The sequence below is a fragment of the Genypterus blacodes genome, unplaced genomic scaffold (genome assembly GCF_046128005.1).
Source record: "Genypterus blacodes isolate CSIRO-AG114 ecotype Tasmania unplaced genomic scaffold, CSIRO-AGI_Gbla_v1 ptg000037l_1, whole genome shotgun sequence".
Lineage (NCBI taxonomy): Eukaryota > Metazoa > Chordata > Actinopteri > Ophidiiformes > Ophidiidae > Genypterus > Genypterus blacodes.
In genome coordinates this window covers 2530090-2553020 of record NW_027466850.1, presented here as the reverse complement: position 1 = coordinate 2553020, position 22931 = coordinate 2530090, and the positions used below count along the sequence as shown (strand labels likewise).

Below are 22931 nucleotides of genomic sequence, written 5' to 3'. Positions count from 1 at the left end.
TCGTGCAGGCATGCGGCCAAATTCAATTATTTTCTATGCAAATTATTCACTCGAAGGAAATTGTTGACTCCTCTTCTGGTTTAATTTCTTTTCAGTTCCCTTCCCTTAACCTACATTGGTTATTACTAAGGTTACAATTCAGATTTCATTTTTTTCTTAGTCTCGAATGAGTTCATACATTGCAAGTCCTGACAGGACCTCCAAATCTGAATAAACAGCTTGAGTAGGGAGCCTTGAATATTTTTAGACGACACTATCTGCACTTATTATGAGGATTGGATGCCTCAGAGTGCCAAAATTACAGAATGTAGACTTGGCTTTAAGAGAAAAAGAGGAAACTAGAAATGTGATAGCATGGTTAGACGCAAGACAGGAATAGGGACAATCAAGGGAAAGAGAGGCCACGAAAGAGAAATTGATTAAATGAAAGAAGGGAGAGATCGGGAGCCAGGAGACAGGAAGTTAAGTATGAGAAGTTAGTGAGGGAAGAGAGATAGACAGGAAGATTGAGGCTGAAAGAGAGTGGGAGTGGCAGAAAAAAGGGAGACAGGGAAAGGTGGCTGTCACTTCCAGGCGGCTCCTAGTGACAATCCCTCATCTTTACATATGATAATTTCGGGAGCCGCAAATGAGTCCCTGCTGCACATATGAAACACCAATAATCTCGCACTCAACCAAAAGTGACAGGAGTGGTTAGTCACTGAAAAGCTTGTTGCACCTTTGCTGAACCCTGGCAAAGATTAAGCCTAACTGAATCACTCTCGCACAATCGCACTGAGAATAATCTATTCAGGACAGTACGAGGAAGAATCCACCTGTCAATACTCGGAGGTTGAACGCTACGTTTCCTGAAGAACTTGCGTCTCTGATCAGTGCCAAATGTGCTGGTACATTTTGTTTTCCAATTCAGGATCTAGAGTGTCTCTGGCAATATGATGCCTGCTGCAACACTTCATGGCCATGAGATGCATTTTAATGGAAACAGACACACTCCTGGATGGTGGATGAAATACTCACTGTTCTGGTTCTGTGTGTTTTTCATCATGCTTGGATTTTCTGTTGAGAGAAAAGGAGCAAAACGTAAGACAGAAGAAATATTAAGAGTGTGAGTGCAATGCTGAACAGGCTGGGGAAAAGAGAGTGAAAATATCAAAATGAGAAAATGGTGATCTCTGCCATAGGTTGTGGTTTCCTAATGGAGCTGAACCGCTAAGTTTCTAAATCACATGTTAAATGGTACATACATAGTGAAGATGACTGTGCTGCTAATGGAAATGGGAATGCAGTGCCCTACACCAGAATAACCAAGACACTCTGGGGGTGAGAGCGGGCAACCACAGCTGTAACCAGAGTTTGTAAGAATGACTCCATCTGTAATAAGTACTGCTGATGGACTCGGCATGATTTGCTCTGACAATGTGTTCTGAGCGGGATAAAGTAAGGAGGGAAGAAGTAGCACAGGGCTTGCAGAATATTGGCTATACTTTTTTGTGGGGTTTTCTTTCAGACAGCAGACATTTCACATGTAAGCAGGTGGCTGCTACATGTGGAAATTGTTTGGCCTCATGCAACAACATTGTATAGTATATTTTTTATTGAAGAAAGCATTTGACATGACAATGACAACCAGCTATGGGACATTTTAGAGATTGTTTTTTGATACAGAAAGAGGGGAGGAAGAGAGAAAGACAGAGAACTTGTGCAACAACATCAAGACAGCAGCTCCTCTCAGACGCACAGAGAACCCAGTTTGCGAAACACATACAACACACGACTCCACCCACATTTGCATATTTGCGTATGTGTGTGTGTGTCACTGCCCAGTCTCTAAGTGCTGACTCACTACTATCTCTACTATGACTGATGTTAGCTAGCGATGAACATCATCAAGACATGAGCACTGTTGGTCATCAGTGTAGAGTCTCTATACCAAGCCGTCATTATGCTCTATTATTCCTGATGATGTATACTGAACACTTTGCCGAGTGAGCAGAGCTTCCAAATATATTTCTTTTCACCAGCGGGCAAGGATATAAGTGTCTCATCTCAAGGCCACAGGGGATGGTGCCAAGGTCACTTAATCACCATTTACTTCCCCTAAGCGTGAGTGGAAGCAATCTACAAGGAGCAGGCAGACAGATGGGCCACACTAGGCACGACGCCGATGACACCTGAGGGTGCATCAGGGTGTTAAATAGACATTAGCGCTCTTCCTAGCAAAACGCCTCCCAAGGTAACGCCCCTCTAAAGAGGCAGTTTCTCCTTCAACTAGGTTCTTATTAGGCCCGCCCAGTCATTTGTACATTTCTGACATATTCTAATTCCGTGTTGGTGTGTCCGTCCATTTGTCTGTCAACAGGATTATTAGAAAATGTATCACGCAATTTCCATGAAACGTTGTGGGCGGTTTAGAGAGCATCAGGGGAAGAACCCAACACATTTAGCAACTGGTCAGTTGGCCCGCGGCACTATAATAGACATTTTAAGTTTGGGCCTATTGAACCAAAGACAATCAAGATTGACTATTTTGTAATGATTGGCTGCTAAACATATGAAGCTGTTTTAATGCTTTTAATGTAACAGAAACTTCATGTGTTTCAGCATTGTAGCCTTAACAGTCTGACATCTCTTTAAACGTCCTGCTGAGGTATCAAAATAAAAGCATTTCAGCAAGGGGCAGAATCCCTTCTTTGGGATATTTTATTATGAACAAGAAATGCATTCCTTGAAAAAAATGTACTGTGATTGCAAAAGTGCCTGACAGATTGAAGCCGGCATACCTGAAATATGTCTGAATGGCTTCTGTACCTGAATGAATGAAGAAGTTACAAGCAGTTTGAGTTTAACAGCTTGACAGAGTAAGCTCAAATCCTTTGATGCTGCCGATTGTTTATAAACAACAGGTGCAGCCAGTTAAGCGGAGACACAAAGACGAGTCAGTCCGAAGGCAGAAAATCTTTATAATCTGAAGAATTTTAAACTCCTGATATCTGAAAAACCCTATTTGAAAATACTGAATGAGTGGCTGTTCTTTATTTACTTGATGTTACATACTTCTCCTGTTTCTCCCACATGACTTAAGTTATATTTAGTACTGAGGTGTATATAGTATTAGGTGTCAAAGAAGCCAACACCCAATGATCTGCGGTAAACACTGATATGATTAAAAGCCCAAACTCTTGGTTGACAAAGCTCTTTGAAGCACCGGGTGGCTCTGAACATCTGAGGTCTTCCAAAGAGAGTCCAGAGCAAACAGGAGCAGGACACACTGATATAATAGAACCTGTGAGCGATTGAGCTCCCGGATCAACGAAGGTAAACGAATGACTTCCTGATTCAGATGAACACCCTATCCCAGGTTACCCAGGGAATGAAATGCTTTTCTAACACTGTCAACAGCAAACACCCTTTTATTCCAGATGACTCTGATGTCACTGGTGGCTGTTGTGTGTGCAATTGAGTGAGAGCAGTTCAAGCACATATTGTTGGTGGGATAGCAGATAAGCTCCCCTGCTACGGAACATTTACTCCTGCACCATGCAGTCCAAAAAAATGTGGTGTTGAGCCAATTACAGTTATAATCTCTTATTAATCAAACTGTTAGCCACATTAATATTTCAAAATGGCCACGGGAATCCCTTCACTATTTTACAAAGATATTTTAGAAACATGATATTACTTTAGTAGAATTATATAATTGTCTGAGACTTAATTGTGTTTTCGTGTTCCACATCATTTGTGCAGTGTCTAGCTGTACAGCGACCAAAAGGGTTGTTACTGAGTTTCTAAATAATTCATTATGTAGCTGATTGTACAGTACAGTGGCCAATATAAAATGTGCCTGGGATGTACTTACCAAAGACTATGAGGCGAGTGTGTGTATCCGTGGAGCCCAGAGGATTCTGGGCCGTGCAGCGATACATTGAGCCATTTAGTTCGGCTGGCACTCTCTCCAGAATCAGCTCCCTCCCCGCTCGCTCGGTGCTGCCGTCCAGCAGACGACCCCCTACCCGAGTCCAGGTGTACAGGGGATCTGGGAACACCTCATTCTATCATCACCCAACAAGGTAGGAGTGGAGACACACACACAAACACACAGAATGGAAGGGGTGAGAGGGCAGTGCAGACTGAGACTCAGCAGAGATCAAGAGCAAAGGATGCATGAATAATACAAGCTTCTAATTTCCCCCCCTAATGCAAGAGCAAGTTAACAACATGCATTAATAATCAACACTTCACTTTACAACAGTTTTCCCTCACATTTTGCACCCTCCAGAGAACCCCTTTTCCATTTCCAATTAAAAAATGTAGCACTCCTTGGAGCAGTGTTTCATTCATAAGAGTGGGTTGACATGTTCATAGATAATAGGACACGTGCAGTAAGAGGGTGAAGCTCACGCAGGCATCTCCTTCTGAGGAATTTTACACCACACACATATAGAACACACACGTGATAAACAATATACAGTCTATACATGGAATACATTTGAGCAGACCAAGCTTTCAGGGCAGGATGTGGATTCCAGCTCTTTTCAACTACTATATTAAACATTATGAATATATGAAAATGTGGAAATTCAGCTTTTATCGGTATTTTCAGCGTTTCAATGACAATGCTCTGGCTTCTGTTCAGGTTGTACTTGAGCAGCGGAAGCAGCAGGGAACAAAGTGACACCAACTCAATACTTTATAGTTTCTTTGTCAGATTAACGGCAATGTACCTTCCTGTAATTTACTTACACTATTATTAATACCACTTAGGAATATATGTGTTACATCATTTTATTTGACCTTTTTCGGACATACACACTTTTTAAAAATTATAAAAAGTACTCTGCATGACCTACTGCAAGGTTTAAAAATCTTCAAATTGCTGGTTTGTATTTGTTGTGATGAGGCTGGTCGGGACTGTGTGACCTTTAAAAGAAATTAATGAATAAGGGTTTTCGTAGTTGTGCTTTTAAAGGATGACTGAGTTAGTAGATGGAGACAAGCTCCAGGCAAAAGCTTAAAGGGAGAACAAAAAAACACTGAAAGATGTAAGTGAATATGTCCTGAAACATTTGTGTCATTAGCGACCAAAGTACAAACTATAATATAATATTCATAATAATTGATGTAAAAAAGATGCCGGCGTCCCCTCCTGTTTGTGGCATATTATGAAAATCAGGCCAAATTATGCATCTTGACATAATCTTATCGTTTTGGGCAACCCTAGAGCCCATGTTCACGTGAAAGATAAATGGGGGAATTTGCTTTACGATCAGTCGCTATGCACTGATGCCTGTTCAGCTGAAGGGTCGGGCCGGCTGTACACCAGTTAAGCCTTTTAAAAATGAGCACAACAAATCTGAGCAGTCAATAGCTTAGCGCACCAGCCCAAAAAAGACAATACAGTACATTCACATTGAAATGCATCAGAAATGCATCTGGAATCAAACATCCCATCTGCCTTATTATTGCCAGAGATTCCTCAAGCAGTGACTGAGAGATAACAAAGGAGATTTATGCTGAGGCCATTAGCATGTCCTATCAGGATTAGCCCTATCCTCTTCACCTGACTGGCTCCAGCTGCCTGGTTTCAATGTGTCATTCCTGTCAAAGAGATCAGAATCACCCACAGGCCATTCACACCAGGGATGTGGGTGTTTTTTTCTTCTTCTCCTTCTTTGGCAAGGGATGACAGTGATACAAAGACAATCTCTCTGCATTTACCTTGCAGCCCTTCTCTGGGATTATGGACCAAGATCTCTGAAAGCAGCAGAAATTAATCGTCTTGCTCAGTTTATACAACTGTTGGCCCAGACTGATAAATATGGACATGGGGTAGACTTCACTGTTTCATAAAACATGAATATCTTCGAGGTTATTCCTTTCCAGCACCTTTTCACTCTGTGTGCTTGATGTCAAAATGTTTAATAGCTCTGTTTTTCGTTCGCCCAAAATGCCAATAAGCTAAACCTTGTTCTGCAGGATGATGACATTAATAGGAAACAGGCTTATCCAACTCCAAAGTTTGTCACTTTTCATTCAACCCAAACCCCCCCCTTACCTGGAAACCTTGCACTTCAATCCGCACCGTGTCCCCTACCTTTGCCCTAGTGGGGGACATGAAGAGTTTAGGGCCCTTAGGAGCGGCTGAAAAGAAAAGAGGGACAAATAGACAAAAGAACAGTCATCATACTGAGCATGGCAAGCAAATCCTACCGGACACCTGATTTGTCATGGAGGGGTAGTGCCAAATACAATTTCTTGTCAATTAAGGTCACGGGGCGAGAGGCGGGGGACCTGCAGGGTCTTTTATCCAAAGGACTGTGCTGGATTTATTCTCCTTTACAGAGGAAAAAGAACTAAATTGGGTAGATACTCATTACTAGAGGAGAATGGGAGTGCAGAGGGTGGAGTGTGGCGGTAGTGAGATAAGGGACACTCAGGGAGCTAATTCCCTTGTCTTGGCGTGGACAGCCGCCCCCAGATGGCTTTCATTTGGACCCTCTGAAACAATGGGGCGCAAGTATAGGAGGAAGGATGGAGATTGTAGTATTCTGAGGTGCCAGTGATTGTTTGTATGTAATGTGGGATAATATGAATGAATTTGCATAGTAGTCTAAAAACGTAAATAATGTCATTAATGCTAAATTGTAGAGTAAACTATAAACAGTCATGGGAAGACTAATGATGTAAAAACTGCAAGACTAGGGGGTTAAATTAGGCCTACATAAGCAAGTTCTGCATGATTTGAGATGATTAACAATTCCCCTAAAGATAGCAGCATCACACACTGTGCAGCTCCATATGTTAGACACTGGACTGAGGAGCTCCAAATGAAATGGAAGCTAAGGGCACCCTATCAATTACTCCGGTACAAGCGCACCCCAGGAGTTCTTCAATTAATAAGCTTTCAACTTTCAATATAAATCACTGGGTGCTTGTTCCCATTGATAAGTTAAACGAAAGGATAAATAAATAAACAGACAAATGACCTCAGTTTTTAATCTATTAATCAGCCAACCAACTGTCCACTGTAGCTAATGAAGCACAGCCTTGTATTATGCCCACATAGACCACAACAGGAGATAGGAACCTCCTCATATTCGTACACGTATGTGTGAGGAACAAACAGTACATCAAGTCTAGGGTTCTTTTTGGAAAACAGGAAAATACTCACGTTTCCTTATTTCATGCGAAGTCAAGCAACAGACTAGTCATGTAATTGAATAAGAAACAACTGAGCACAAGCATTCAATAACCATTTTAAACGTCAAGGTGTGAGGCTGAGGTCTTGGGGTGCAATTCCTGTTACTTGATTAATCGGCTTCCTACCTTGGCAAGAGACTAAGTATTCAATCAACTATTACGTCTGTTGTGTCACAAAGGTGAACAGTGGGCCCCAATCAAATTTATATATACTTGATTCCCTTAGTCTGGACAAAAAGACCATTCAATTAATCCCAAAAATCATTGGATAGGAAATGAGACAAAAGCACAGCAATGACGATGATTATTATAAGTCATTCGTTTTAAATGGTTGATTTGAATCACCATGTTGTTTTAGTTCTAACTTCATTTATAACTGCTGTACCTGACATGACTGACATGTTTTCGTTTTTCTCTTTAAACTTCACATTCTGCATCAACCATCCAGGACCACCCGGTGCTACAAAACTGTCCAAACTAGTCCAATGACAAGTAAGTGAATACAATTTTTAAATGACATTAAATGTTTTTATTTATTCTTGTATGTTTGGAGTATCTCTAATTCTATACTGGCAGCCTAACTCAAGGCATAATGTGAACAATTTGACATGGACGACATCCATGCCTGTTGAAGACGGCTGGCATTTCACATGCTAGTGTTGGCATGGCAGTTAGAAACACTATCTGTCCACCACCCACCCACAAACGGAAGGGTATTTTTAAATACTGCTGCCATAGCGTCACACAGAGCTTGCGAGGCATATGGCTGAGGAGGATGATGGCTGATTTCTGGGATTGGCTCCAATAATGACTGCTGGCCTCCCACGTCACCACCTTTGATTAGATTCTGCACAGAGTGTGATGGCCAATGCACAGCACTCTCTGGGGATGATTGACTCATGGGGAAAATGAGCCACGGTCACATAAGGCTTTCACCTAACACCCAAAATGGTCGTGCCCTTGGGAAAAATAATTGTGTACCAAGCATTGGGTGTGCTTAAATGTAACACACGGCCAAGACAACAACAGGTCGGTCGAGCTGTAACAGACGTTTGTGGTTGCAAAAATTAAAGGGAACCTGTTGCATTGGCTGGGTTTAACTGAAAAAGTAAAAGGACATGCAACTGAATTTAAAAGGCCTGACGGCAGGATCAATTTATAATGGTAAGTCAGTCCTGCACTGTGGAATGCATTTCACAGACTCAACCAACAGGCTAGACTAGACGACCCAAAGTAAGGACATAACAGAGATTGCTGAATATGCAACTGAGCGGTGGAAGCTTACATGGATACGAACATCATATGTACATACTGTATCACAACTAAATATTCAACAAAACCATACACATTTCCATACAAATATCCATATTGCATACACATAATCCCCAACCCTCAACACTCACAGACGCCTTCCTGAAATTGAGCATCTGCGCTTTGATTATCACAGCCAGGCAAAGCAATGATTGGGCAATGTGAGGAATCCTGGATCTTTCCTCACTCCTGTACAGTGGAAGAAATGAGAATTCCACCCCTTGTATGATGATGCTGAATAATAAACCTCGGCTCATGGTAATCCCGAGCAAAGACCTTGTTTCGATTTTAAAGATGCGCTACATTCATGAATTCTGGATGCACAGAACAGACTGGATTTAGATATCATAGAGGTGTTGCACTTCTAAGACTGGGCACAAGCTCAGATTCATCTGTATGGCAAGCACGGAGCCCTTAATGAATATTCATGAAGTGTAATACAACGTTGGTGGATTGTCAGGCTGTCGCTTCGTCTCATGTGGCAATATTAAATCTGTGAAAGATTTATTACTTATGGCCACTGGAAAGAGCTCCTTTTCATTTCCTGACCAAACACACCTGAGAGAACTACGACAGAGTGTGTATACAGTAAGACAGATTCTGAGTGCCATTACCCAGTTATAGCAGCATAAATTAAATGCGTGTACATGACAAAGATCTTTGTGAACTTTCAATGCAGTTCAACTTAAATGGTGGTTGAATACTTGACAGAATGGAGACTATTTTTTAGAGAGTATTACATTTAATACTCTACCATTCCAAGATGGATCAAGTTCAAAGCAGGCCTATGAATGCTTGGAATTTCAAGTGTAACCAATAGCAATAAAGAAACACACGTTATGTTCTTTTGTTTTGTGCAGTTAAAAAACAGTCTGTTGTCAGTCTAGCCGTCTCATTAAAGAACAAAGGTAGTGATAGATTCATGACTTCAAACACAGCAGAGGGAAAGGCTTGTCAAAATATTAGTGCCTTTGACATTTAGCAAAGAGTTTTACGGGTCCCATTCCCCTCCGGGTGTGTCATCTGTTTTATCGTCAACACGTGGACGAGGCAGAGCTGTTTAAATCCTGACTGCAATTCTTTGTCCTGAGAAGACAGCTCGTGTCATTATATCATTAAGTTACGTATACTGCGTTTGATATACGCTGACAGTTATTACATTTCAAAAAGACCTTTATTCCCAAAATGAGATCATTTTCATCTGAAGAAGTGACAATACCACTATCAATGACTGGTAGGGCGGAAACTAAAATTATTGCAGCTTTTAAAATGAGACCAAAGGGGCTTTTTAGATGGATCCTCTATATGACTCCATGATATTTTTATCACAAAAGTACCTTCCTCTTGTCAGTCATAATCATAAACTGATTGATTCAAAAGGTGCAACAGAGAGGACTCACGTCTCACTAATTGAGACCCTGTAGATTCATCCTATTTACCCAATTCTGGCGATGGTTACTGGCAGAAACTCTTCTTGGCACACAAAAAGTCAGGAACTTCATAGAAAAATCTGAAATGTTTCTTTTTCCACCCAAATAACAATCCGCGGCTATGACATCAAAAGCTGAATTCACCGATGGTTCAAAGGGCTCCAATGAGATTATTTGTAACCTCCGGCAGCCTTTGAAACAAAGGTTCCGGGTCCCTTAAAGGCGGCATATTAAGCTTTTTGTTATTTTTTTTGTTAGTTTGTGTTTTTGTTATTTTTAGAAATATAGTAAGGAATAGAATCATAGCATTTTTTAGTAGAGTAGGCAGCAGTATAGCATGAATTGTCTACACACAGGTTAGACATTATCAAGTTACACTCAGGGTGCATAGCAATGCTGCAGCAAAGGAGAGCAAAAGTGGATCAATAGGTTTCTTTCCATATTAATGCATTGCAAATATTTCACAATTAGACCACAGAATTCTGTATACTTTAGTTCTGGATGTCTGGACCAATGGACCAGTAAATGCAAGAAAAACATAAAATCTTCCTATCTTTTCTTTGGCCTTGACACAGCCATTACAAAAAGCTTTAGAACGGAGGTGGCTGCTTCCACGTCAGAATGAAGCAGTCAGACTGATGCCAGCTGCTCACAAGCAAAGTGGGAAACTTTTAATTAGATAGATGAAAAGTAATGACGTTAGATAAAGTATTGACAGGGAGATGCAATACAGCGAGCAAACCCCTATCAGCTCCAGTGTCCTCATTCAGACTCTATTTCCGCCCTCGACCATTACGAGCGTCACATGGAAGATAATTTGACTGTTTATCATGCCAGCATTGCGTGGCTTTTCTCCAGGAGGACCATGCCAACAATGTGCCTTTGAAGTGTTAATGGGATGTGCTGGAGGCCATCTTTGTTTTAGGACTGACTGAGATTTAGTCTCTAATGGATAACTAACTTTTCCCTTAGAATATGACTTCTTGATATTTTTACCCTTTTCCTCTGATTTGAAGGTTGACAGCTGAACATACACATAATGCCTCTGTAACACAGTGTTTCTCCTTGGAAAACGGTGATGAAAGTTAAAGGCTATCCATCTGTATAAAACACTAAGGCCTAAGATTGAGCAGCTTAAAGGCAGGCTCTCATTGAAGTAGTAGGAGGTGGGGGTATCGTCTTTCCAATGATATAACATGGTCAGTGTGTTTAAATTCTCATTTGACTTCTCTAATTCAGGTTGACTTTTTCAATAACGGTTGTGAGTTAACTCAATCTAGCAACAGACAGCTCGATGAATTGCCCTGTCAGTCACTCGGAGTTTTGCATTCGCTGCTAAACTCGCAATCTGCTCGGCTGTAACACAATTAAGCAGGATCAAATGAAAATCAGTGTTGTTCTGGGTACATTTGCAAGAGAGACATAAGGGGGGCCCAGCCAGTTTCAAAGTGCGGCAAGGGGATACAAGGAGACAGCAGCAGATTAAAAGGGAGAAAGAAATGAGAAAAGGGCAGTGTGTTTTTCTGTGTGTGCGTTGGTGGGAGGATGAAGGCCAGGCAACAAATGAGAAAAGTGCAAATATAATGACTTCGTCTGCATACTACTCACCCAGGGTGATCTCTGTCTGCATGGGCATTGACAGAGCTGGGTGCTTGACCTCGCAGCTGAATAGGGCGTCATTGTCTAGCTGGGGGTTGAGGGTCCAGGTGAGGCGTGCCTGCACTACCACCGAGCCGTCGCTCTGGGGAATGTGAGTGTGGCTGAAGTAGTAGAGAGGGTCTGTGCTGTGTACCCAGCGGGGGAACTCTCGGCTCACCACTGTCTCTGGGATGACCTCTGTGGCAGGGCTTGGCTCAGAGGACTGCTGGCCCTGAGTATGGACACGCTGGGGGCTTTCTGTGTACAGACGGGCAGCTCGCCCCTCTGGGTCCAGAAGGGAGAGGGACCGCTGTAGCTTGGTGTCATCCAGGTCCCTGCTGATGAGCGGCCTGGCTCCTCTCACACCCGCTGCTCCTCCTCCCTGCTCGGTGGCAGAAGGTAGAGTGTAGGAGATCACCTCTATCAGTTCCCCATCACGTTTGAAGTATACCTTGGATACAGCAAGGAGGGAGGAAATAGAAAAGACAGAGGATAAATGGAAGAGGGTATGAGAGATAGAAAGGCAGAAATTACTGCACTCATTTTTCTGATCCTCAACAGGAGAGGACAAACAATAAACAACTGCAACAAGAAGCGACTTGAACTTGAGATTTGAACTGAGATTGGGCTGGTATGTTCAGTCAGTTCTATTCTATTCTCCCAATATGAAGTCTTTCCCTGGAAATGACAGGAGTTTCCTCACCATTTCACGAGTCTATTAACATCTCTGAATGCTTAATCTCCTGACAGGGAATTCCAGCTCCCATTTCAGTACATAACCTCCAGATATTAGCATTGGAATAAGCTTGTAAAGTCACTGCTTGTGGTGCTGCTATTTCAGAGACACGCATGCTTCTTTTTGTTGCTCCCAAAGAAAATGTTATCTGCAGTTCTTTTGAAGACCTTCGGACATTTGAATTCAATTTGCCAAAGATCAGAGTCATTACTGTAAACACTCCATTTCACAGTGTTGTTTGAGCCTTTTTGTGTTGCGACGGATGAAACATGCTTTGATATGGTGCCACATCTAGCGCTGATACCTAGTGGGTAAATATCAGTAATGGGTGTAAACAAGGCCAAGCTCCAGAGGGATAAGTCCAAATGACATGTTCACATTTACCAAAGGGATACAATCTGTAATCCATTGCCCGACCACAATACAGCTTTTTATAGTATGTCATACGTCTTGTGAGTAACATTTCCTCTCTTTTTAGCACATTTATTTTATCACACAGGGCTGGAGGGCTCCATTTGTCCCCCATTGTTGCAGAGGTTATGTTTACCAGGACAGATGCAACATGATTACACTGCATACTGCACTGCACTATGCAGCTGTGATATATCAGAGTATTTGTTCTTAAACAACTAATTATCTGCCAGAGGTTGGTAGACATCCACATGGGGTTAGCTCCCATTGCTCAGAAGTACTTCAGCAGCAGTACTGACTGTTGTCAGTATCATAGATCAAAGCTTTGGCTGTAAGTCCTAATATGACCAACCTACTGCTCTTTCTTGCCAGTCCTACTTTACTCTATGGCCCCATCTACCTGCAACACACTTCCAATACTCACATTCTGCAGTCAGAAACAAGAGAGTGGAACTCTCAATATCACAATCTGTTGCTAAAAGAAATAAAGTACCTACAAGTACTATCATGTTTTATAATTAGTGCATGCACATAGGAGGACTGCTGTTGTCCTTTGCATCAATTGCTCTTCAAAATGAAGCAGAGCCAAGGTTGACTCTGGCGAAGTGGAAAATAAGTTTTTATAGTCCATGTTCTTTTAAATGTAGTGTAAACATGCAGTCCATGAACACCGTCATCAGAATCTACAGTGATCAAGTTTCATTTTAATGTCAACCGTAAACAAACAAGTTAACAGTGTTTAAATGTTTATATTGACACAAGTGTGTTGATGATGGCCCAATATTGTACAGACATAAGGCTAATTTACAATTAAAGCCCCTCTAATCAACACAATGTCCTTACCTCGTCAGAACACTCAATGCTAACGACACTTTGTATTTTGACCTCTTCTCCCTTACAGACCTAAGAATTAAAATCCAATAGCATAATGGAAAGTGCAAACATAAACCTTGAATCCATAATGACCTCATCGCTCCCAGCTCGCTACTCTCAGCCTCCAGCTAGTTCCTGCTGTTACCGGACAACTTGCAAAGAAAATAAGCTTTTTCACAGTGTATTAAAACACCTCATTAATTATCACAGCATGTGGAGGCAGAGCAGCGTGGATTAGCAGGAATCATGCACCTGTTCTGTAGCTTTAGCTGGGCAAAATGGTATGTGTACACAACAGCACCTGTGTTGGCTATAGATTTCATTCATTAAGGAATTGACTTTGAAGATTGAGTTAACTTTGATTTAATTCCTGAAGCATTAACTGGGAAATTAATTTTTCTACGTAAATGAAAAGTATTCATTTAAAACAAATTTAATGGCACGCGTGGATTCGTGTGTTCAATATGGTCAGAAATAAAAGCTTTATTTGGTTGTTTCCTACAGCAAACCATCAAGCTTCACTTTACCCATTCACATCCCATTATGAGCAAACATCTTTCATTATCGCCCATCTGCTTGAGGTACGGGAGAAGGAATCAATTATTGTTTCATCAAAGACATGAATGAATGGGATAATTGATATGTAGATGCAAACCAAAGCGTGAAGTGTGATTTCTGTGTCATTTATGTCATCCTGCACGTCTGCTTCCTTTCAATTTCTCCTCCATAACCAGGAGACACATGATGCATGGAAGACGCAGACGACGGGCGGTTTAAAAACATATAAAAATGGAAATATATTCATATGAGAATAAGTCACCTCAGTCCTTTTTGAGGTTGTATTTTGGGATTTTTTTGCTTAATACTACAGTCAGTAAAAAGTGTTGATTGTTTTTGATAATGCAATGTGTTTTTTTGTTTTAACTTTGATAATCATAATTTAAAAGGAGACATTCTATGCTTTTTGTTATTTTCTCACATTTATATGGTGAAATGCAGCAGGAAATCTATGCTGAGCATTTTCAAAATTGCAGTACTTAAATATCAGGAACAGGAACAAATCCAGCAGTACCGAACAGCTCTTTCTGGTACAACATTTTCAGTAATTTAACATTTTATGACATTTCTGCTTGTGGGAGACATCACAGAACAACCATACAAAAATTAGTAAAAATGCGGTTCCAATTTTTACAATATTCAATTTGCAAAGAGTCTCTAAATAATAACTTACATTTTAGGAGGAATCTGTCATGACGTTGTATTTATTCTGTGTTTACTCATACCACCACACACACTTCATTAAAACAGTTCTGTAGTGCAGGAAGAGGTGACAACAAATGCATCAGTACCTCCTCAGTACTCAAACAGGAAGGCAAACTGAAGTGATTATAACCTGTCAAAATAACACTGAAGCTCTATCTCATTTGGATCAATGTCACCAAGTGGTTGCACATCACAAAGTGGCATTTTGTTTATCATTACTCAAATCGTTATTATCAGTAGTAGTAGTCGTAATATGTGTCTGTCAATTGTGAGACATGTGCGCTCACTGCTTTAAATGAAAAAACATAATGAAACATATATTGACATCTTTTCAATTAGTTTGAAACCGGAAAAAGTTGCCAGTAGGCAGAGGCGGTGATCACGGGCTTGTCAATTCATTTCAGCGTTTAGATCGTAATCGGAGGACTACTCGGCCTTGGCAGAGGTATGCCCACTCTAAGTGTCTGCCCGTTGTCATTATTATTATTGCAGAGACGGCTCAAGAGTTCATCTGTAGCTCAGCAGGGAAGTAGCAGAGTTCAAACAGAGCACATTATATTTAATGAACACATTAGTTGATTAGAGAATTAATTTCCCTGCTGCCTATGACTTGAATCATAGTGTTTCTATGTCCTGGGGAGGCGTGAATGTTTTTAGTACTGTTGCATCTTGCAGATGGAAGAAAGTGAATTCCAATCACGCCTCAGTAATAAATCCCCAAATACTTCATATTCTGGTGTATTCCGACAATGAAACCAGACAAAAACCACTTACTTCAGTTTGAATTGAATTATCTCAGAAAAAAGACATGTGTTATTCTATCCAGTAACAGGTACACAATACCATGGCAGTAGTGGAATTAAGCAGGGATGGCGCGCGAGAGAGAGAGAGATAGAGAGAGAGAGAGAGGCTTTGCATATTGCCTGTGAATAGACAGTGATGAAAGCACCTGCACCCGAGTTCTGCCAAGCCGTCTAACCGACATCTCAAATCTGAAATCTATTTGGAAATGTAACAATCATGCATTGGTCCATATACACCTTTATGTTGCTGCAATTAATCATGACGATGTCAAAAGGACACGGCAGTAATTTTCACTGTGACAGAATGATTCAATGCGTAGACACGAGAGAAAAAAGGAGAGAGCAGAGAGAGCAGAGAGTGCGGAGTGAAGGATGCTGGCCATTACTTAATCAGCTTTCCTTCTTATTATTAACTGTTATTATCTTGCCTCTTTTCAATCAGCGCTTGCTTGTGTTCTGAGGATGTTCTAATGACTGGCACTGGGAAGCTATTATTGATATGCCACTGGCTTGCTTCAATGACATCAGATGCTGACAGATCTTCAAACATAATACCAAGCGCTTAAACACACTCGCTCCATTATATCCTGGTTTCTAAAAAGCTACACTTTGGATTTTATGATAGGCTGCTACAAGAGCCAGTAAGGGGAAAGTTTTTCTTTCACAGGAATCAATTGATGATGCAATGCCAGCAAACTGCACACAGTATATTCATGTTTATGGATCAACCTGGGTGTCCGGGCTGTGAGCTTGTTAGGTTTGTCACACACTGTAACAACATTTCTTTTTATGATGAAATGACGTATATTACACTCTTTAAATGAAATGCACAATAAGGTACCACTCTACTTTTGATTGCCTATACTTTCTTCAAGCATGCCTGAAAAAGTCAATGTCTATTGTGTAAAGGGAAAATTTAAACGTATTGTTTATAGGGTTACAAAAATAACATTTGCAGAAAATCACTACGCCACAATAATTAAAATAATTACATTGAGGCATTCTACAGCAACATAATCAGCAGCTCCTTTGTTACCCACAGGGCATATTGTGTGTTCTTGCAGCGGGGAACTTTTTGCTGTATGAGTGCACAAACCCGGCTGAAAATACATTTGAATCAATGTTATATTAATAGAAAAAGTGTAATTCTGCAAAGTTGGGCCATAACTTTTAAATGGATGAAAACGGTAACAGCAGCAGTGCGACAAACCTGATTTCCTTAATATGAAACTATTATATCATATATTTGATATTATATATTATAATAATAAATATAAAGCCAGGCTAAAAAATAATACAAATGGATATCTATAAAGTTGCTTGGGCACTCAAAGAGGACACACACAGGTGCATGTATATTTATTCAGTATACTGTATGTATGTTTATACTGTATATATGTACTGTATGTATATTTATTCAGAGTATTTTTTGAAACCTTAACAATCTGTCAATGAGAGAAAACACGTTCTATTTTCCTCCACGTTCCCCTGTGCTATAATTGCAGCTCCATTGTGCACAGTTGAGTGAAAACGGGCTATTTTAGGTGCTTTCTCTTTAAGCACCTCTTACCCAAAAAGCGTCCAATGTTCCAGTTGGCCCACTGCAACATGGCAGATGTTGGCCTTGCCCCTCAGCCTTGTAAATTCATTACATGTTGATGTCAAAATATCAATAAGAGCCTGGATTTGCCATACTGGAAGCATTTTCTTTGGGTTGAACCTTGAGGTCTGAAATATTCAACATATGCTTCTTGATATATTACACTAAGAAAATATCAAATATATAGTACAGTGGCATAGTGGCAATGACATCATCGATTAGTCTCAGAACAGGTTAGAACGTACACATTTTGAGACTTTGAACACCGTGATTGTAAGGAGACCGCTGTTAGATGAAGTAAGTAAATAGGGGAAATTATTTTTATGTTGTGAGCCATGACTGAGGCCCAGACTACAAGCATGTGACATTGAAAACAGAGCTGACAGCGGTTCATTTTTGCAACAAGCCCCTTGGCAACTGCACTAAAAAAAAACCCAAAATGAATTGATGATCAAATAGCAAAGACAGTTGTTTAAAGTTGCAGTAACGAGGCCAAAGCAGCAGCAGCTGCTTATAGAGCATCTATGAACAGCAGCTTAAATAGAACAAATATCCACAGTTTAAATATAATAAGACTTAAGAACTGAACCAAGTCAAGTTACAACACAAAACCCAAATGTAGATGATATATTGTGAGTTTATCTGTGCTGTAACCTGTAATTGTCCTTTGTGGATCCTTTATGAACAACAACATATACCGTAATGTAGCTTTAGCTTTGATTACAATTCCTCAGTAGCATTCTACAATTTTATCAGTGTGTTACTTACTGGCACAATACTGAATTTTGTACTGCAGTTGCTAAATGGTATGTTAATATTGTGTTACAGTGTAAACAAAGATGCAACTTATTTGCTATTTGTTGTTCTTTATTCTTATTTAAATCTTCTTCTTTTTGTATTTTTGGCATGGGGAGCCTCGAGAGATTTAAGATCTGCAATCTATCCACAATAGCTGTCACATTTTGTTTACTGGACCCTGATTTAGTCTTACAAAAGCAGCTTTGACGGGCCATGATGAACTCCAAACAGTGCCACTGTAACTTTCTGAGATTGAGACAGTGTTTCCCTGACTTTGTTTCCTCTGACTTGATGTCCTGTATCACTCTGGTGTAAACACAGAGCACCTGTTTCTCAACCTCACTGAATATTGCATTGTAATGTATGTAAATTGATCTTTTACAGTCTTGACTTGCTCATATCAAATATGAGAACAATACAGTGGTGAAATTAGCAGCCAAGAACTCACAAAAAATATTTTAAATAGCCTTTTTTGAGTTTTAATAACCTAATGATTGACAAAGTGAGTGGCAAATAGTAATTGAAAGTAATTGATCAGCTGAAAGCATTGTAATTTCCTTTCCCCCATTAAGAGTTGAAACCTGATGCAGCAGTGCTGAGCTTTAATAGCTTGACACACCCTGTGACATCACAACAGGGAGTACCTCAGAGACGGAAATCATATTCACCTTGCATTCACCTCTCAGTGGGCTCATAATTGCAGGAAATGAGTGTGCTGAGGGTCCGGACTCCATTACCATACACCCACGGACAATGATTAATGACGCGGCTGGAACAAACAGCAAGTGACTGCGCTCAAACGGCGTCCGTGAGCTCATAGGACGCTCAACACAAGACTGCAAGTTTCATATATTAGCGAGACCTTGCCTTGTACTTCAAAAGGCTGCGTGTGTGTTTCACAGCTGCGCTTGATGCCGTGTGTTTGTTTGCATTTGCATATTCTTGTACGAGCATGGGCAAGGATGTTTCATAGAATCATAATTTAGTGTGGAATCATTACTATCATGTCATGTTTTCTGATAAATGACTCTGGATGTGACTATCATTCACATTAATGTGTCTGTTTCCTATACCTGATCCACCTTTTTAAGGATTATATAGAATGACTAAATTAGTGCTGGTAATCAATCACAGGCCAATCTCACACGGAGGTAATAGCGGTTCTGTGACATCTATTTTAAATGACTGCCAAACTTCTCTATTCACTGTATTTGTCCTTGGTCTACTCTGTGTGGAGCTTTATATAAACTCTTTGTATGAACCATCCTTTTATAGGAAGAGATGCTAAATAGGTGTCAGCGGGAAGTGTTGAGATCAAGGATCCGGCTGTCGTCATGCAACTTTTGAAACCTGTGTAAAAAGGCCTTTATTTCTCAAACGTCTGAAGCATTTGTGACTCGCAGCACTCTGTGTGCAGATATCAAACAAAAAAGCAGTAAACAACAGGGATTAAAGCTGTTAAGACATATCCCCAGTGGACAGGCAGCCTAGTGTATCTTTAACAACAACTCACCGATGGGGCTGGTTTTCCTCCCTTTGCAGTGCAGACAAGAGTGAAATTTTGGGCTTGGTATCGACTGAATGGGGCTTGAGCGTTCTCTGCCACCACCGATATGTTGTTTGGAGGTGCTGTGGAGGACAGGACACAATATTGTGAGACATCATCCAGTATTATGTGCTACAGACAATGACGACGTTAGATACATTTGAAAATATCAAACATTCACTGTATTCCATAAGCTTTTTTTGTGATGAAATGTTAGGTTTCCCTTCATCCCTCTACAATGACTCCAGCTTCAGCCAGTGATTCATAGAAATTCCACCACGATCATCTGTGGTTAAATATGAGGGTGGAGCGCATCAGCAGGAGAAAGTGAGAGAGAGAGCGATGCTGATGGGTGTTGAGCTCAACAAAACAAAACAAAATTGAAAAACGTCTTCTGTGATTCATTTTCATTTTGATTATTAGGGCTATACATGGAGTCTCCACACCCCCACATCCATCTTTAACAGCCCAGCCATTATTGCTGTATTATTTACTATTCAACACAACAGAGATCATTTTCTATTACATTGTAAAAGTCAGGGTGAATACGTTTAGATGTAACACTATTAGCAATAAAAGGTGTTCAGATGGCGCAGTACTCATGACCTTCAGGAAGATTACACTTCACCTACCTCTGTCCGTTTGTTTACGCAACAATGATGACTTAACTTTCAATTTTGCTGCTGATTTGGATCCAGGATTTTTTTTAATGATTTTTTTTGTTGTCAACATTTTTTTAATTTGTAAAAAAAAACAGACAATGAATGATGAAGTCAATTTGTTCTGGATCCAGACAAAGATCCAACCCTGACACACTAATACATGCTTAATGGGATTGGGCTGTTGAATATTGATTGATTGATTCTTATTGTGTCATGAACCTATAGTGGCCCGCTCACATTGGCCCGCTGAGATGCATCTATGTTACAGCAGATAAACAACATCGATTCTATTTTGGAAATCATTGTAAGAGGGACAATGAAACATTACATTTCCTCTGTGTCCAGTTTCATGAAGGTCACAAAGCAAATGAAACCTTTGTTCCTCACCTGCGACTACGGCTACAGGTAATGTACCTGAACGTAACCGCGAACACGTGGAGCTTTGATCCTTGGTTTCATTCTGCTTAACTTAACGTTACATAGCCTGGGCTCTTTCAAACTAAATAAAGATTCCATCTCTCTGGCTCAGAAGTGAGCACGTGAAACGACCCAATTAGTCTCAATAACAACGTATAGTGTCTGCCTTTGTTGAACACACTTATTGTAAGTCACTTATTGTAAGTCGCTTTGGATAAAAGCGTCTGCTAAATGATCGTAATGTAATGTAATGTAATGCTGAATACTGTGTTTATTATGGTCATTTCCTCCTCTTAAGGCCAATATATTAGAACATTTTTTCTTTTATATATTGTTTTCAGATTGTAATAATACTGGCTTGCATTTTTCCATTGATGCGTGCATGAGGGACAGCAAGGACCTGGTGGTCTTAAAATGGTAAATGACTCGGGATACTGTGCTCCAAGCTCCCCAGGGCTGCTGGGAGTTGGATGAGGCTGGTAAGGGAGCAAATCTCATACATACCATATCACTAACCCTGCATCTGAATCTCTCTGGGGATCCCTGGAAGTATGTCACGGTAGTGTAAAGGGAAAACGTGAGGAGACTTCACAGCGTTACAAAGAAGCAGCGTGGGGAGAAAGAGGTAATGAATGGAAATCTCTCACATCCCCCAGAAAAATCAGATGTAAAACATGCATTACTCTGCCATTGTGCGGTAGCTTGAGGATGAATGTAAATTCTCCGCAGAGCATCTTGTGGCCGATTCGGTGAAATATCCACGAGACGGAAACTAACCATAGCATATGATTGCCAGCTACACATGAATCTTAAAGGAAACTCTTGGACATCTAAGATATTGGCTGAAAAGGCTTTAAGACACTGAATTTTTCATGTATTCTGTATCTACATGCCTTTTAAAGATTTCTTCTCCTGCACCATGGTGGGTCGGTATTGAAAGTCTAACATTTTCTCTTGATTTCTTCCTCCGGATTGAGCAGCAATCTTCAATTACTTCAATTGGTCTGAGCTTAAAATACACACACCTCCGGTCCCTAACAGCTTTCAGAAAAGTGTCTGTGTTCTGCGAGAGTCAACAAAAGAACCTCCTGCAAAGTAAACCCGAATATGGTTGATCCACCAGCTCCTCTTTAAGGCAGAAGGGAAGGTCACACAGGATGAATCCCCTTTTGCAGGAAGCACCAAGTGTCACTTTTATGTGTAAATCAATCAGGCAGGTTTAAACAGACATGCCACAGCAATTAATTGATTAAAAAGCAGGTGGGGGGGTGGGGGCGTCTGTGTTTCCACACCTCTTAATTGCTTATTGATGGGATTCATACGGTTGTAAATTAACCTTAGAACACTCCATTAGCTCACTGACAGGCCTGTCTCAAGCTAGCGTATGATAAGCTGTCAGGGGGTGTCTGTTCCTGACCAACCATGGGACCACAAATAGAAAGATCCGTCTGAACAGCCTCACTATGGTTACGGTGCAGCCATTTGTAGAGCACAGAACACTGGTATGCACAAAACAGATGTGCTTTTCGGAGTTGTTATAGTGATTACTCTCTGCTTTATCAACATCTGCTGCAGGCCAGTAAATATATTTCAAACACCGCCGTCGCATTTACTTCTAAGGAGGTTAGGTTTTCATCTGTGTGACAGCAGCACAGCAACAGTGACAGGTGGATTTTTTTTATTATTATTTTTTTTTAGGAAATTGTCTAAAAGTTGTGAATAGATCCAAATAAAGAACCCAACCAGATGCTGATTACTTCCCCAATACTGGATTTGTATTATTGATGTACTGATTCAGGCGTGTGTATCCTATAGGGTACTTAAAGATCTGGTCAATACAAACACAGTGTGTAGTCGAGAAACAAAAGGGGCATGGAGAGACGTGTGGGCTAATGGGCACAAAGGGGGCCGGGAGCTTAGAGATGATGCGGTTTCAGAAGTATAAAACAGGGATTAAGTGGAAGGAGACTTGTTTGCATGATAAATCTTTCCAGGTAATGACAGTAAAAGTAACAATCATAACAATCATGACTGTTGGGCTTTAGCAGAAGCAGCTGTAGTTTTTATCTGCTATGTGTCAAGTGCCACAATAGCAAGCAGTTAAAAATGATGATCCATTTCCACAATAATATCTGTAAAAGCAATGCAATCAACTTATTTAACACCCAACATTTAATTAGAACAAGGCTAATTTCATGAAATGCAATCAAATAATTGTATTGCCCCAAAGCAGTAAAAATAGAATG

The 22931-nt window shown here is 40.6% G+C and overlaps 1 protein-coding gene across 1 annotated transcript in view; it reads right to left on the bottom strand.

Moving 5' to 3' along the window:
- The window catches only part of igsf21a (immunoglobin superfamily, member 21a), a 149759-nt gene that overhangs the window by 3759 nt on the left and 123069 nt on the right, over window positions 1-22931 (bottom strand). Inside the window, exons 5-9 of the mRNA XM_076147303.1 lie at window positions 19574-19689; window positions 11547-12027; window positions 6053-6138; window positions 3857-4049; window positions 1018-1056 (exon numbers count right to left, since the gene is read on the bottom strand). Coding sequence (XP_076003418.1) covers window positions 1018-1056; window positions 3857-4049; window positions 6053-6138; window positions 11547-12027; window positions 19574-19689 — 915 coding nt within the window. The remainder of the gene's footprint in view (window positions 1-1017; window positions 1057-3856; window positions 4050-6052; window positions 6139-11546; window positions 12028-19573; window positions 19690-22931) is intronic.